Source organism: Lichenostomus cassidix, chromosome 2 (assembly GCF_008360975.1).
Source record: "Lichenostomus cassidix isolate B80296 chromosome 2, HeHo_3.0, whole genome shotgun sequence".
Lineage (NCBI taxonomy): Eukaryota > Metazoa > Chordata > Aves > Passeriformes > Meliphagidae > Lichenostomus > Lichenostomus cassidix.
The window spans coordinates 130,612,769-130,629,830 of NC_139482.1; the positions used below are offsets into that span (position 1 = coordinate 130,612,769).

The 17,062-nt window shown below is 40.2% G+C and overlaps 1 protein-coding gene across 6 annotated transcripts in view; it reads left to right on the forward strand.

Moving 5' to 3' along the window:
- Positions 1-17,062, forward strand: part of VPS13B (vacuolar protein sorting 13 homolog B) — a 433,483-nt gene that overhangs the window by 408,196 nt on the left and 8,225 nt on the right. For all 6 annotated transcript variants that reach the window (XM_085053291.1, XM_085053288.1, XM_085053290.1 and 3 more), the window contains 6 exons: positions 201-319; positions 1,485-2,299; positions 6,274-6,450; positions 7,426-7,596; positions 14,157-14,333; positions 16,777-16,879. In XM_085053291.1, the coding sequence (XP_084909417.1) occupies positions 201-319; positions 1,485-2,299; positions 6,274-6,450; positions 7,426-7,596; positions 14,157-14,333; positions 16,777-16,879 (1,562 nt within the window). The remainder of the gene's footprint in view (positions 1-200; positions 320-1,484; positions 2,300-6,273; positions 6,451-7,425; positions 7,597-14,156; positions 14,334-16,776; positions 16,880-17,062) is intronic.

A 17,062-nucleotide genomic window follows, 5' to 3' on the forward strand; every position in this document is an offset into this window, starting at 1 on the left:
CATCTCCGTGTACAACTGAAATAATTAAAGTATCAGAGTAGTTATTTTCTGAATTTCTGAAATCTGACTTTTTTCCTGAACAGTATCCTGATTTGAGTAAAAGATCTCAACCAGAAGGCATTAATAGTATTAATTTAATTTATGACATTAAAAATAGTAATTTTCATTACCTTCCATGGGTTTCTAACTCTTTCCTCTAGATTGTGTTCTTAACTGGCTTTGGCTGTGTTTATGTGGACGTTGCCCATCGCTGTGGAACTATAGTCATAACCTTGGCCCCAGAAGGAAGAGCAGTACCCACCGAGATCAACCTCAACAGGTACATAAGGCATGTAAAAGATGATAAAAAGCATTGTCAAACAGTGCTGGCAGGTCAGTCAACTTTCCAAGTGTTAGCTGACTTAGAAACTTTGGCTTCACTGTTTGTTTTGTTTGATACTGGTGCATGCTCTGTAGCATATGTTTAGACCAAATGGCTTTGTATATCACTGTTAAAAAGGACAATCTAACATCAAAAGTCATGTCACTTTAGGGTTAACACTAGATGAGTGGTACAGAAAGAGGACCTGATTTTTTCATTTAAAAAGAAGACATTTTTCCATCATAATTAATATTGAGTGTGTTCATCAGTTTAAAATTAATTTAGCCAGGTCCTGCCATCTGTAACCTTACAACCTCCCAAGGAAACTTAATATGCAAGGGCTGTAGAAATTAATTACAGTTAGTAATTAATTGTACTTGATAATACCACCCTTCTTTAGAAGATTTCTCCACTTCCATAATACACCACAATCTGGTCCTCAGCTTCATTCAAGTACAATTATAATACTACCTATTTCCAAGCTGCAGAATGCCTGGCCTCCAGCAATCCTGGTACAATTAGAGTGAAATTTGTTGTACCGTTTTTATTTGCATTGTAATTAAGTATTAATCCCCAGGCAACTGGTCATCAGCAGTACATAATAGTACACTTGCTAGTTAAACTTGGCAATGGGCAGTTTACATTGCAGGGGGGAGGCCCTCAATGCTGTCAGTATAAAAATACTGCAGTGGCTTCACTGGAGAGTACTCACTGCATGTGATGTAAAATGATTATCCATAGAGTAACCTCAGTGAAGCATCTGAGGCTGTTCATGAGTTATCAGAAAATTGTATTTGTTGTGTCTTTTAACATCTGTCTCTGTAGCAAATGTAATGGGGAATTACTGTGTAGAGATGTTCCTGTCCAAACTACCCTGTTGATTGATAAAAAAGACAGACAGCCCTGGTGTAAATGTATACTGTCCCATTTCTTAGAAGACCTCCTGGGTAGTACCCACTGTGGTGACTGAAGTTGCCAAATCCCATTAATGTTACCAGGACTTGCACAATGAGTTTCCCATGTGTTACAGAGAATGTCTCTCTTGATAGCTCTTTGAGCAAGCAAGATGCCAGGTGAACTCAAAACACAGGAAGTAATAAAACTGCTTTTCCCTCCTGTCTAGAAGTCAAGAGCAGACCCTGTCACTGAAAATGTTCATCAGTCAGTTAAGTCTTGCTGCATTTGATGATATTACAAACCACAAAGTGTCATCTGAGCTGCTGCGTCTCACAGCAGACAACGTTTTCCTCCACATGGCCCCAGCCACCAGCTCCCTGTCACAGGAGCTGCAGCAGGACTCTGTGGAAGGCCTCCCACAATTTCACAGTCTACAAGTGTACTGTGAAGACTTGCAACTGGACAATCAGTTGTACAGCAAATCCAATTTCCATTTTGCAGTCCTGCTGTGCCAAGAAGAGAAAAATGAAACCGTGCAGTGGTCAAGAGTGAACAATCTCATTGTTTGTAACAAAGATTTGGAAAGCTATAAGGAAAACTGCTTTATAAAACTCTCTATTGCTTTTTCTGAGGAAGAGAATTTCATGTTTCATGTGAATGACCTCAGCTTTGAGCTCAAACCAGCTAGGCTGTATGTGGAAGACACCTTTGTTTACTACATTAAGACTTTGTTTGATACGTATCTTCCAGAAAACAAAACTGCTCGTAAATCCATGAATGCTTCAGATACTACCCTGATAGTGCCTGAACAAGTGAGAGAGCATGCAAGAGCTTTAGTCAAGCCAGTGAAGTTAAGAAAATTAAAAATACAACCTGTTAATCTCCTTGTCAGTATTCATGCTTCATTGAAGCTGTATATAGCCTCAGATCACACCCCTCTCTCCTTCTCTGTGTTTGAGCGAGGACCGATCTTCACCACTGCCAGGCAACTTGTCCATGCCTTGGCCATGCATTACGCTGCTGGAGCACTTTTCAGAGCAGGTCAGTACTTTTCCTGAACAAGTAACATTTTCATTGGGTACCAGGATTCTGTCACTGCTGCTCAAGATGAGTAACCTAGATGTGAGCTGTACAATATTTGTTTTCCTCAGACACCGTTTGATAACGATATTTTCAGACACCTTTCAGGTCCTGTCATACAACAGAAGGGATATAAAATCACTGAACAGACAACAGTGAAGGTTTGCAATGTTGTGCTAAACATTAGGCAGCCACCTGAAGGCTTTAGCCACCTGAAACCCTACACACAGCATAAAAATATGTTCTAGCTGGCTTAGGTTTTGTCATTTTATATTACAGCACTAGTCAGAAATAACCCACATTCCTTATGTAAACTCCCCAAAATGCTATTTAATCAAATTATTCGGCATGTTGCTCTGCATTCAGAAGTAAATTACAGACCTGAATGTTGTTTTGTTGTTAAAACTCCTTTTGGCTGCAGTTTATGATTAGAAATCTGTCTTTCTTCATACAGCCTTCAATCTAAACTGGCACACAGATGTTTTTTTGTCCTTTGATCCAAGAACTATGAAGTTTGCTGTTACTAACTTTTTCCCATATAGGATCAGTAGCAAGCAATTAGTGTTTTTAAGTTATCAGGTACATCTTGTTTTCCATAAATATTAAAGTAGAAATAATGAAATCTGGTCTCTGACACATCTGGGTGAGGCAGAGAATTTGTCCCTGAGACAGGAGGAAGCTGCTTCAGGATCACACACAAGTAACATACTCCACACTGAACCGTGGGATTTATTTTTCTGCAATACTAATGGTCAGATTTTCTGAGATCTTAATGCTTCCATTTGGCCTGCAAGCATAGCTGCAACCTGATTTCTGTGCACGGTTTCCAAAACTGTACACATGCATTTCAGCTATTTATAGATACTGACCTTGTCTTTCCCTGTGTGGATACCTGACTGGCATTGCTGATTGTGACAACAGTATATACACAATTGTGCACCAGAACAGTGTGTACCAATTCATTCTTTCCTTGCAATATCATGCTTTCAAAATTTGCATGTTTTTCTTTTTGCTACATGTTTGGATTTCTTTTGCAATTAAACCTCATAGTACAGAAGGGCAGATCTAGTTGCTGGGTAATTAAGAGTGAAACTGTAGCCAAATATGGTCCACAGGGTAAATGCTTCTCCCCTATGACTGGCTCTTTCCTTCTGTGCTACCCTTGCAGTGCAAAGACCATCACTTTTTCTGGGCTCACTGATGTACCTGAATCAAGCAGATTTAAGTATTAAGAAATGAGGTTTGCTTTGGTGGAACTTCTCTTCAGGAAAATACATATGCATATATACTTAAATTCCACTAACAGCACTAAAACAAAAATGTATTGTTTGAAAGGTGCCGCCGTGATTAAAATGGTGAATTGTACTGATTAATGTTTGCTTTAGCAATGAAGATGTTTTATGCTGAAGACTTTGTGACACTTGTCAAAAAAGCTGACTGCAAAGTTGAAAAGGAAGGGGAAAAATCAAGCAAAAACCTTATATGATCTGCACACCCTGAGGCTTTTTCTCACCATCAGCACAATCAGTCTCTTATGGAAGAAGACCTCGTGCTCCTGCATTTATGTAGTTTAACTGCATTAAACTACATAAACCCATTCTTTTCTAATTAAGTTGTCCTCTATTTAAAAGTTAATAAAATTCTATTAAAACAATATCACTGGTAACAGCCAGAACTGACCCTATAGTTGCCTATAAAGAAAATTCAGTGGCTCTCTGGTAATACAGTCATATTTATTTCATGTCAGTGGATATAATTGCTAAATATAAGTGGGAAATGGTAACCTGACATGATACTGTATTTCTGCAAAGTAAAATGCCACACAAAGCTTGTGAATAGAGGGATTGTTCCTGGTTCCTCAATACCTATTCCTGACTCACTCCCACACCTTCCTCCTTGGGTTGGATGGTCCAAGCTGGTAGTGAGGAGCCATTGGATTCACTCTGAGCATTGGCCAAAGAGGGTCACCTGTGCTGCAGGTTGCACATTATTCCCATGCACTCTCCAAGGGTGAGCACAATCCATCCAGAGCTTCCCAAACCTGACAGGCAGGGACAGATTACAACAAATCGTCCCTGGGAAGCCAGGCAACCCCTGAGTTTCATGTTTAACTTTCTTTATTCCTGGTTTTTATCTGTTTTCATTCCTGAACGTGCTGGGTAGCCCAGCAGGTGAGTGGAGTTGGGAGTCCCCCATGTCCCAGCCTGGTGGTGCTTGCTGGGGATGTTGCAGGGCACCAAGGCACTAAGCTGCAGTGTCCTGTAGCCACTTTCCATCACACCACCACGTAGGACACGGAATGTCAAGAATATTTAGGGGGAAAAAAAACTCTAAGGAATTATTGCAATAATATTGATCAGAAAAAGCAGAAAGAACATCTCTTCCATCTGTACTCACCTCCGCACCCCTTCAGCTTCTCAGCACTTCACACAGTGGCAAAGATAATTTATTAAAAATCGTGCAGTGAGGGAATTGCAGGCCCAGCCTGGAGCTCTGGCTTCCCGCGGTTCCGGCAGGAAAGCACTGCCAGGGGATGCTCCTTTCCAGGACAGCAGGGCCACAGTGTGTGTTGCTGCTCTGTTCATCGCATTGCCAGTAGCACTTGGTTTTTGTAGTCCATCCCACCCTCTCTGTTATGTCCACTCTGGTTCCCATTTTTTATATTACATATACTGGAGTTCTCAACCTGCCAGAACTGAAATGTTGGACAGATTCAGCAAGAATAATAGATTTTCCAGGAGCTTAGAATGATAGTATGAGATTAATTCATTTCATATGAGTAACATTTTCTCTTCTGTTCAGTTTCATGATTCAGCCTTCCACAGGAATGACTGGGAGGGGTTAAAAGAAAACAAGAAAAGCATCTGGCTAGCAGGAGTTTTTGATGATGAGATGGGAATGAAGAGGGCAGAAGGCAGATCAAGGGCCCTCATGGGAGAGCAGGAAGCCAGTCTGTCCATCCTTCAGTCTCCTGGCCCTGTCACACCTTGTGCCACTCTCACAGTGCCAGCTGAAATTCGTGGTACCGGGGCTCAAAGACCAAACATTTCCTGTTTCACATTTACTGCCATTTCTGAATTGCTCTCTCTGGGCTGCCAAAAAAAGAGTTATGCAGCACTATTTCCCTAATAAATCTGCTGCCTACCAGCCTGAGAAAGACAAGACCTGCAAATAGCTTTCCAGCAACAGATTGCTGTGTGCTCAGCCATCCAGCAAGCTGCTGGCAACCCTGCGTTTATATAGGAAACCAGATCTGCAGATACCTCTCCTGGGATATGCATAAGGAATACTCCCCTATGAGTAACCTAATCAGCATGTAGATGTCATTGCTGTTTACACAACTGTACTGAGCAGAAGACATTTGTCTGGCTTTCACTGCACTCGGAAAGAAAATGATCAGCTTAGAAGGGTTGGGGTGGATTTAAAATAACTTCTTAAGCACTTGTCAAAAATCTGCATCCCTTTTCCTAACACTCCATCAAGCAATTGACCTGCACACTCCCGTAAAGCAGTACATTGTATCAGTGTAAACTCCCTGTCACAATTCTATCACACAAGGATGTGAAATCACAACGCTGCCTTATAGTGTCTAAAACCAACCCACCATCTGAGCTTGCAGTCCTGTTCCTCTGTAGCTGTGAGGCTCTCCCATCCGCCTCCCTCACACACTTTTAGCAGAAATACGGGAAGCTCCTGGAAGGAAGTAATTCTAAAGCTATTTGTGAGTTTGCCAAAAGGATTTCTTTGATTTACGAAGTATGAAAGATTGCCATTTCTGAATTCATAGTGGATGAGTTATTTCCTGTGTTTTGCTCAAAGGAAGTTCATAATGCAATGAATTCTAGTGTGAAAAAGATAATTAAGGAATAACCTTTTCACAACTGCTTCTTCTGCAGTTTTTGCAGCTGTAACATGTGTCTTGTTTCTCCACACAGGCTGGGTTGTTGGATCGTTGGAAATTCTTGGAAGCCCGGCTAGTCTGGTGAGAAGCATAGGGAATGGCATAGCTGATTTCTTTAGGCTCCCATATGAGGGGCTGACCAGAGGCCCAGGAGCATTTGTCAGTGGAGTTTCCAGAGGAACAACATCATTTGTAAAACACATTTCCAAAGGTAGAGCTTTCACTTTATTACTCAACCTATTGCTTTGTTGTCATGTGTTGTAAAAGTTTTAATCAAGAAAGCCTGTCCATCCTTCAGTCTCCTGGCCCTGCCATATCTTGTGCTGCTCTGACAGCGCCAGTTGAAATTCATGGCATCAGGGCTCAATGACCAAGCAGTTCCCATTTAACTAAGCTGAGAGGGTAACAAGCTCACATGTAATGTCTCATGTATTAAACAGATCACCACTTTACTGCAGTGCTTGAGAATGTTTCAGAAACTTCAGAATTTTAAACCTCCCAGTGGGAAATAGATATTCACTCTGCAAGTATTTCATGTGATAACTGCAGAAGTGTTAAAGGTGTTCTGCACTTCTGCTAGCCATCAGAAATTCTACACTTGGTTGCCTCATCATATTTATTATTAAAAAAAAAAAAAGTAGATACAGTTGTCATAACTGTGTGGGTAGGTGGATAGGATTTGACAGTGGGGCTGGCCTGTTCCCATGGCAGGAGGAGCTTTTCCTTTGCAAAGCCTGTACAAACAGTGCCATCGCGTGGCTCCAGCCGCCGGAGAGACGCAGCGGCTGCCCCAGCGCTGGCTGCTGCTCCAAGCCTCTGCTCCAGCCTCCCGCCGGACACGGCCTCACGGCTCCTTCTGTAAATATTTGTTTACCTTTCCATCATCCCCCTCTCCATTTAGATTAGCCTTACACAAGTCAGGGAGCTGGGGAAGGATGTTCAGAGGAGTTTCTGTTCGCACCAGCGAGGCAAACCTGGAGCAGGCTGATGTAAAAGGCGTGACACGGACCGTAGCAGCGGCGTGGTGATGCTGAACAAATAGTAAAGCATGTTACACATGGGTGACTGTTCAGTTGACTTGCTGTTCTGCTCATAAGCTCAGTATTGCAGTGAGGCATACAACCTCTCCATGTTTTAAATTAAAGCATTTTGATCCAGACCCAAATGTATATCTCCATGCATTTAGGTACACTGACGTCAATTACCAATCTGGCAACAAGTCTTGCTCGGAATATGGATAGGCTGTCACTGGATGAGGAGCATTACAACAGACAAGAAGAATGGAGAAGGCAGCTTCCAGAGAGCCTGGGAGAAGGACTGAGACAGGGGCTCTCTCGTTTAGGCATTAGCCTTCTAGGTAATGTACTATTAAATATCAAGTTGAGTGATAATACGGTTTTCTAATCTGTTCACTAGACTTTTCTAACTGTGAGCTGTAATTCCACATTCGGGGGAGGGTTGTTGTCTTGTCAAAAAGCCTCACAGTACTAGAATTAATGACTTTTGTATATGATTTTTACTGATAAAATAATTGCAGATATAGAATGAGTTTGCACTTCCTTTGTGAAAGAATATTTTCATTGGTGCATAATGTAGATCTGAGGAGAAAAAAAAAAGAATAATTCTGCATCAGGCAGGGTGGCTTGTAACTAATTCAGCACAAAGATGTCATCATGCTGATGTTTACTTTCCAATGATTTATAGGAATGCCTTCTGAACCTGCTTGTTTTTGCAGCACTGTAGATATCAGGGATTCTTGGGTTTGTTTGAAAACCACTTGAACTTAGTGCAGATGTTAAGTAAGCTTTGATGAGGAATCCTGCTTTTACAAAGAGACCCATATCATCCTGATTCAGTGTAATTTTATTCATCGAGCAGCCAAGTGATTTGGTTAGAAGTGAAGATTACTCTAGCCATTTCAAAATAGTTCCTAAAAATTTGAAAACTAACCTGCAGTGGAAAAAATGTCTGTGAGAAGTTTTGCAGTAAGGGGCTGGATTTTCTAGGTTACTTCGACTTGTCACACAGCAAAGGAATGCAGAACTGTATTGTTTGGCAGAGTTCCTCAGTATGTATTAAACAGTATGAATCTCTAAGAGATCAAAGTGACCAAAAGCAATCCAGTGCAAAAGGTTAGAAGAGTTGAAGCTTGAAAGGATTTGTCCTGTTTCCTAATCTTCAGTAGTGTACACAACTCCTACATTTGCAACCGCAACCCTGAAAGCCCCAAAGAGGAAGTGGTAAAAATGTTACAAGTTTGGGTTAAGTTGCTGGGAATTATTTTAAGCAATAACATTAGATGATGTGAAGCACTGTCATTTGATAATGCCTGTAAACCGGCAAGCGAGTGTCCTGGGAGAAATGTGCATAAAGGAGAAATTCTGTGTATTAGTAGCCACTGTCCCAATAGTCAGCTCTTACTGGTGTTGCAAATCGAAGGCAGTTTGGAGGAGGTTTTATTTTTCCCTCTTGTTTTATTGGGCTAAGGGCAGTCAGGTTGAGTTGCTGGATGAAAGATTATACTTTTAGAAGCACTGTGTCAGCCTGGTGTCTGTGTGCTGCTGGAATGGTTTGGTGATTTTGGCTCAGTTATTAATAAAACAGCGAGGTAACGTGGTGTCTGTATCCCCTTCGCTGACACACCAGAGCCCTTCAGAGCTGAAAACATCAGCTGAACAGCCCGAAGTAAAGAGCAAAACCTTGTAGCTTTGGCAGTAACAAGGCAAAGTTTCTGCTGTTCAGGAAAGCCAGGAACTCGGCACATACATGCACGAATACGCTGTTCCTGCGCCTCCCTGCGCACAAGGATTCTGTGGTTTGCAGGAGTACACCAGGGTTAAAAGCAAAGCAAAAAAATAGAGCTAGAATTTCAATGTCCCTGATTTCCTAAAAAATCAGACTTCATGTTAGAAACTTAGAGCTTCATATTAAGATTTAAGCAGTGCTCCTCCACAAGCTGAGGTCTTGTTCTCATTCCCGGTGTTATTATTTAGAGATGCCTCCCTGCTAAATACCTCTTTTCTTAGCAGTTGAGACAGTGAAGCACCCAGATAAGTAGCTACAGTTCCTGTATAGCTGAACATGAGAAGTATGGAACTCTCACTAAGGGAGAGATCAGAAATACTCCCCTTATTTTTTATCAGTTTTTTATTGAAACCTAATTTTTAAAAAGCATGTTTCCTCTGTATAAGCAGCAGCATTCTTATAAATTTTGTCAAGACCTAAATTATGAATAGACCTACGTTTCAGTTTTTACAAACATGTCAGAAAGCTGTTTCTGTCCTAACCATTTAGTTTAAAGAATATTGTGGCTTCCCCAAGAAAAACCCAGTCATAATGGAAAGGAAGGTGTCACTAGGCTGTTTTTTTTCTCCAGGATGTTCAGAATAAACATGAACATGCTTACTCAAAAAACACTTGAGGTTCTTCATACATAACAAAGCAAAGTGAAGCTGTAGTTATTTTCTTTCACAAGGATGAAAAGTTTGATGAGGACAGAAATGCAAAAAGCATAGCTATTTGAAGCCGTCATTTCTATGACTTTCTAATTGTAAAACTGAAAAATGTGAAGGAGATTTCTAGGATAGTCACAATACTCTCATGTTCGTAAAAGCCATCTGACCCGTGCAGGCAGCTAAGACAATTACAAATGCAGATTTTGTGCCTAGGTGAAATCATGTAAGAGCCCTCAGTTCACCAATAAGTTGTGGTATCTACCCAGAAAGTAGAGTTGCCTTTCTGATTTTTCTGAAAATCTGGCTCGTGGTGGCCCTGATTCAGCAGAGCACTTAAGCATGTGCTTAAGAGCTTTGCTGAATCAGGGCCAAAATCATGTACTCTTGTCTCCTCCTCAGTGCAAGTTGTTCCCTGTGGTACATTCTTAAGTGCTTTGTCCTGTCTCATTTTAAATGACTCAAGCACTGTCAGGGTGTTGTTTGATTTGATTGTTATCTTTGGCCAGCTGTTGTCTTCTTTTCTAGTTTGGGGGAGATTTCTGGGTCATTTTAGCAACATTTGTGCATGAAAAGAAGCAACAGCTTCTGATATGTGTGTTTTTTTCTTTTATATGTTTAGACAAAAATGCAGTGAAATTGATTGTAAAATATTTGGATGATTGACTCCCCACCAAGGAACTATCTTCTGCATTTTTCATGATGAGGTCAAACTTAAAATAATAACTTATGAGCATGTAAAAGCAACTATTGAAACCATAGGCTGTATTTTCAACTACTGATCCTAGTGAAAAATATTATATTGAAGTGGCTGCCTTTAGGAAGCTGAGCATATCTGAATAACCAAAAAGCTGAGAACTATTCAAAATGCAATTTTTCACAGTAGTAGAAGTACTCAACATTTCAGTTCCTCATTTTTTTGGGGAAAGTGAATTGAGTCATACTGACTGCCAGTTTCACTGTCCTGGTGGAGAAGGCAGAGCCTGGGTTTCAGAGGCTCAGATTTTTGTTATTACGGGTGGTGGTGGCTGTTCTTGCTGTGCACTATCATTGTCAGGGCCACTCTATGTTTGCCTAACTACAACATGAGATACCACGAGCCAGCGCTAATCCTGAAATTGTGTGCTATTCCCCACAATAATTATGCAAATACATTAATGCATGGCAACATGTGTTCTTTTTCTTGAGCTGTATTTTATGTGATGTTTGCCATGATGAGACTACGCTTCAGCCCTGGTTTTGGTGTGAAACACTCGGGGCAGCCCTGAAGGACAGCAGAGGAAAGGAAGCAAAATGGTTTCAGCTTGGCCACCTTCCAGCCTCATGGCAAAACATGGACAGTTTCTCTTAGTGGGGGATTTTTTCCAGTTATGTCTTGCTCTGAAAGAGTTTGTCACAAGCAATCCAATCTTTGCCAAGTCCTGTAAGCTGTGCTGCATTCACCAAACTTTGTCGGTCTGCACACGAACCATAATCAAATTCTTCTTGAAGTAATCCAGTGATATACTCTGAACTATCTGAATTTTGTAGCTATCAAAGTAACTTCTTTATTGTTACTGAGCAACATGTATTAACCAGAGTGCACCCCATCTGATGTTTAGCAGATGTTATGTTGTTGCTGGAGCCTCTTTGGTCCAGTAATGGAAGAATATGTTTTTGTTTTGTTGCTTTGGTGTTTAATTTTATTGAGGTTTTCTTTATACATGCATAATCTGTGTGTACATATGTGGACATGCATATAAAATCGAATGCCTAGGGTAAGGAAAAAAAGAAAAATAGAGAATGGTTTCATTTAATAAAAAAAAATAAATGGTGAAGGGACATTACTGAGAAAGGACAGGGACAGCAGTAGGACAAGGGAGGAACCACTACATGTGGTTCGTTGCTCTATTTTCCAGATACCCAACTGAAATCTGTCAGGGAGACTTTCCATGGTAAGTCAATCCTTCATGGTGCTTCTGCCAAGAACTCTTGTTAGAAGGCAAGAAGCCGCACAGGCATGGGGAAGATGTGCTTTGCACAGTTTCTGGTGTGAGGAGGTGCCCTGAACCTTCAGTGTGTCACCACTGTCTCACTGCTCTTGGGGTTTGAGGTTGCTCAGGCTTTGGCATGCATTTTTTCCTTTACCCACACATGATGCACACAGGAAAGGAGCTGGAGCTGGATTCCCCACAACGGTGGTAGGACCACCCACTTCTCAATGAAAGGAGTAAGGGTATAGTTTATTTTGTGATTTGTGGACATGGCCACGACACATAAATGAGTTAGGGCAGTGAGTTGCAATTCGAGATAAGGAATTACAGAGGAAGAGAAGATCATTGGTTATATTTTTTGCAGCTAGAACAAGAAGTCTTGCAAAAGGAGGTACCTTTGAGGTACAAGAGGGCAATGTCTTCACAGACAAATTCAGAGCATGCATAAAATGCCAGAGCAACAGATAGTGTGGAATTACTTAACAGCTGGCTAATTAAGCTATATATTATTTGGGCCACTATATAAATAATCTTATATAACACAGTCACTGCAGTTTCCATTCTGTTTCCTTGTCCTCTGAGCCTAATTCCAGCTGAGAAGTGCCTGGAGCATACCACAGGTCCTTTGGAGTAGGCTCTTATTTATTATTACCTTATAACTTTGCTCAAGTGTATTGCAGTAAATAATTTACTAGTGCTAGGACTTAGGTGGATTACATTTTATAAGGCAATAACTTCTGTTCTGAAAGTGCAGTTGTTGTGGATGACCTCAATAGATAGGGTGAAAGAGGTCACAGCGTAGTATAATATTTTAACTTAGCAGAACACCAAGCGTTGTTTTATGCCTTCAAATGCATCCCAATTGCACAAAAGAATAGACTGGACAAACAATCCCAATTGTGTAGTGTCATGTTGGGATATTATTTTAGTCAAGCAGCAGGAGCAGCTGGTAAGTACTAATGAATTGAAAATTGTATCGTTTCAATGGCATGGCATTAAGGAAAAACTTCATGGCCTTTGTGGTACAAAAGGTGAATGTTCAGCTGCACACTCAGCTTCAGTGAGTGACCTCAGTTAAAACCAGGCATCACTTCAAAGGTAGACCAGCATTTTCAGTGGAAATACTATACATTTCTCAAAAGGCTATTCATACAGAAGTTGGAAGAAGTCTCTCTAAAAGGAGAGGAAGGCATTTATGGGGGTGCAAGTTTCTTGAATTACTGATAGTATCCCAGAGACAACGATCTGGGGAAATGTGTGCTGCTTCTCATCCTTTTCTTTGGACAGAAAAATGTGCACAAGTACAATATTAGTTCTTGGTGTTCAAAGTCAGCAATTTCTTCATTTATCCAGTTATGGTAACTAAAACCATGTGAAAACCAGTTAGCAGCTCACTGCCTAGTGCATGACACACTGGTAAACACATGGGGCGAAATACCTCAGTTGCGATTGTCCGAATCTGTGGAATTATGCCTGGATTTCCTTCCACATACAAAGCAGAACCTTCAAAGATGTCTAGGTTGCAGTGAAAATGCCTGGTTACCAGGGTGACACTCAGCCCTTAAATAATTGTTTTGACACTCACTCCTTAAATAATTGTTTTATCTTGATATTTGCAGCTGCAGGTGCAAACTGAGAGCTAGCCAAGGAGCCTGCAAACTTGCTTTTCCCTGAGCAAAGCACCTCAGATCAGGCAGACCGTGTCGCTTTGTCCATTCCTTGTACCCTTAGTGACTTACAAATAGCTTATCTAGCAAAATTACAACAGCTAGAGACACTGTGGTTAAGTGGCTAGCATAAGCTCAAGATCAAAGAAATGTATCACCTCACATACCTGTTTACATTTAGGAAGATTTAAGTTGAAGTTCTCTGTTGATAGTAAAAGCTGGGAAGGTCACTGTGTCACTTGTAAAAGTTTGACCCATGTGCATTAAAGTAAAATATGATGGTTTTCACCAAAAAAGTAACAAAAAGTCTCAAAGTCTAATTCTGCTAATCTTAGTAATATATCAAAGGTTGCATTAGCTTATGAACATTTCTGGCAGTGGAAGAGGATATAAAAATGATCTATTGAATACAAGCAGTTTTTATTCTCATGAAGTCAATCTCACACTTACATGAAAATCTCATTTCCATAGTCGTTCAAGTTGTCTAAAACTGGAGGATTATATTCCTAGCCCAGCATTTTCAGAATTGTGACACAGAATGAGCCAAATTAAACTAACTCAGCAAAAGCATTTAGCATAAGTAGTTGAAGGAGGAAAACATACTGTAAGGTTAGGTCATCTAAATGGTTTTTTTTTTTTTTAAAGGGTTAAGATTTAACTTAACTGAAGCTAAGGCAGTGTTTAACTAATTGGTCACATGCTAAATAGCTGTATAAGAATGGGGTACAGTCTCTAATCCAAACAATATTCAGGTCCAGTAGTAAGATTTCCTCTTATTCTGGAATATTAATCTTCACTACTTACTGGCAACTCTTGTTTTTCCAGGTGCAATTGCTGGGATTGTGGATCAGCCAATGCAGAATTTTCAGCGAGTGTCTGAGGCCCAAGCTTCAGCTGGGCATAAAGCCAGAGGGGTCATCTCGGGTGTGGGGAAGGGAATCATGGGCGTCTTCACAAAGCCCATTGGAGGGGCAGCTGAGCTCGTCTCCCAGACAGGTTACGGTGAGTTTTATAATTCAGCCATCTCTGTTTAAATTTTAAAATGCTCTTCAGATACAACATGCTGTGTCTTACTTATTCAGCTCAGTATTGTGTGACTGAAAGGTTTAGAAATGCCGCTGCTAAATATTTACAAATGCTGTGCTGCTTTCCTGAAACGCCGTGTTGTGCTTTTCTGTTGTGTTACTGATCAGCGATGTACAGCCACAGAAACACAGAGTGCAGAAAGCATGAAGTAATTCTTGGAATACAGTAGAATTAGTTACAGAAACATATGTGCTTGCAAAATAGTTTTTGACATAAAAGGATTAGAGCAACACTATGTCCAATTAGAGCGTTATTTTGAGATTGCTTTGTTATGGCAGGGAAAGGGTTGTGCTATCCCTACACAAAGAGTGAGTTATGTTCCTGGGAGAAAGAAGTGAGTCATGTAGTAGAAGCATCCCCTTTAAACTGGAGATTCATGAGAACACAGTCCTGTTTTCAGATGCATGGGTAACCTTTCAGCAACCACTGGTGGGTTTTCCAGCTAGACTTAGCACTTAGTGGCAGTGGTGCTAAATCCTTTCAAACTGATGGGAACAATTCTGGACAAACAAAAAGTGTAAAAGATAAAAATAAAATATCAAAATACACTCATTTTTGCTTCCAGTATCAATAAATCAAAGATGTTGGTTTGAATATTTATGAAAAAATGGGGGCTGGAGGGAGTCAGGGAAGAGAAGCAGGAAGACCCATTGATAAGAAGGACCATGTGTCAATAATTTCACCTCATCAATTATACCAGACAAATCTTGAATATTAAGACTTTAAACACTAGCAATATTTATGCTTGTGAATGTGTTGATTAGAATATGAGTAGTTCTCGTAGGGCTTAAGTTTAGGATGCTTCCCATAGCATTCACAACTCATTCCATCTAGTTAAAGAAATAATGAAACAATTATTAGAATTCTTTCAAATTAACTTTATCTTGTTTGTATAAGCAGAAATAATAACTTTTCTCCTGAATTATACATCCCATAGGTGTAAAACCTGTAGCAGTAAATCAGTTTTTTTCTGTTGTCGGCTGTCTGTGTGTTGGCTTTGCTGCCCAGGGCATTATTATTTCTAGATTTAATTCTGCTGCCATCTTTATCAAGAAACTCATAGTAGTAGAGGGACACTTTTCATTGCATATGATATATAAGGCATCATGTTTTCCATGACCATATGACAAAAAGAGTAGCCAGGAAAAAACATAAAAACTATATCAATAATAACTGACAGTGCGTGAGAGGAAAATACACAAGAGTTCAAATAACTCTTACCCACAACTGGATTGGAAGTGGGACTGTGCCTCTTGGGGGGGACCAAGGGGTGGGGGACCACACAGAAATAAACACATGTTCTCTCTGTCTCCATCTGTAAATAACATTTTCACTCACATAATGCTGAGAACCTTGGTAAGCCAACTGTTACAACTGGGATGCTGCTTTTAAGTATTACCATCAACATGTGTGCTAAAAATTAAAGGGTTTTTTTCATCGCTGATGTTTTGTTTAAATTATTATCCATTGTGTAAGAAGGAATCTAAGTTATTGACACCCTTATGCAAAAATGCCTTTGGAATGCTTAGACAAAAGAAAATCTCTTCATTTATTTGTAAAGAAGTATATTTGTAAAAGAGTGGTTTTGCACCAAACCATGTAACTACAGTGCTTGCTGCATAACATACTTCGTGTCTGTCATGTAAAAATTTTTAAAATTACTTAATTTGTGAATTTCTTTGCAACCCACTCATTCTTTCTGGTGACCATACCTCATCATTAAAAGTTTACAAGCCATCTGAAATCATACATACTGTATCATCTTCAGCTTTGGAGAGTCTCTTTAGAAACCTGCTTAACTGCTGCTTGTAGTCTCCATTCGGTGCTGGCACTAAGAATTCACAATAAACCAAATGCCCCAGGAGAGCTCATAAATGTATATGGATCTGTGTTTAACAGCTGGATTAAGTAACTGAACATTTAAATACAGCATCTAGGCAAACTTGCCTTCTAATTTGTACCAATGGTGACATATATATGAAAGCATTTTAATATTAAGCAAGAAAGTTAACAATGGTCTTGATTTTTTCTCCGTAAATGCTAAGTGATGTGTCCGATCCTGCTCTGAAGGGATGACTCTCAGGAGTGTTATGTTTCTCTTGATTGCAAGTGTACAGCTGATTCATAGAACACACAGTGGGGGTTTTTTTGTTTCTTGCTAATGCAAGATCACGGGGGTTAAGTGCACAACTCCTGCATTGTAGTATTTAATGAATTATCTTGACTGCAGCTTCCAGAGATGTGACTTCATTTTGGATCTGCACTATTTTATGAATTGCTTTAAACAGATGACGTCACTGCAGTACGTAACTGCTTTGTAGAAAACAACTGCTAAAAACCCTGAATTCTCTTACCACAGGTATTTTGCACGGAGCTGGACTTTCTCAGCTTCCCAAGCAGCGCTCTCATCCAAATGATCAACATGTTGAGCAGGCTCCAAACAGCCACGTCAAATATGTCTGGTAACGTTACTTAGACAATTGCTCATTTTTACATCCACATTGTTTATTAATAGTTTTGGCCTGTGGTCAAGTTAACAGGCTGCATCCCTAGGAAAGGCTGAGTTATGGCAGTTTGTTTAGGAACACTAAACACAAAGGTAGTGCATAGAAACCCAATCTGCAAATGATGGGCTGCTGATCTGC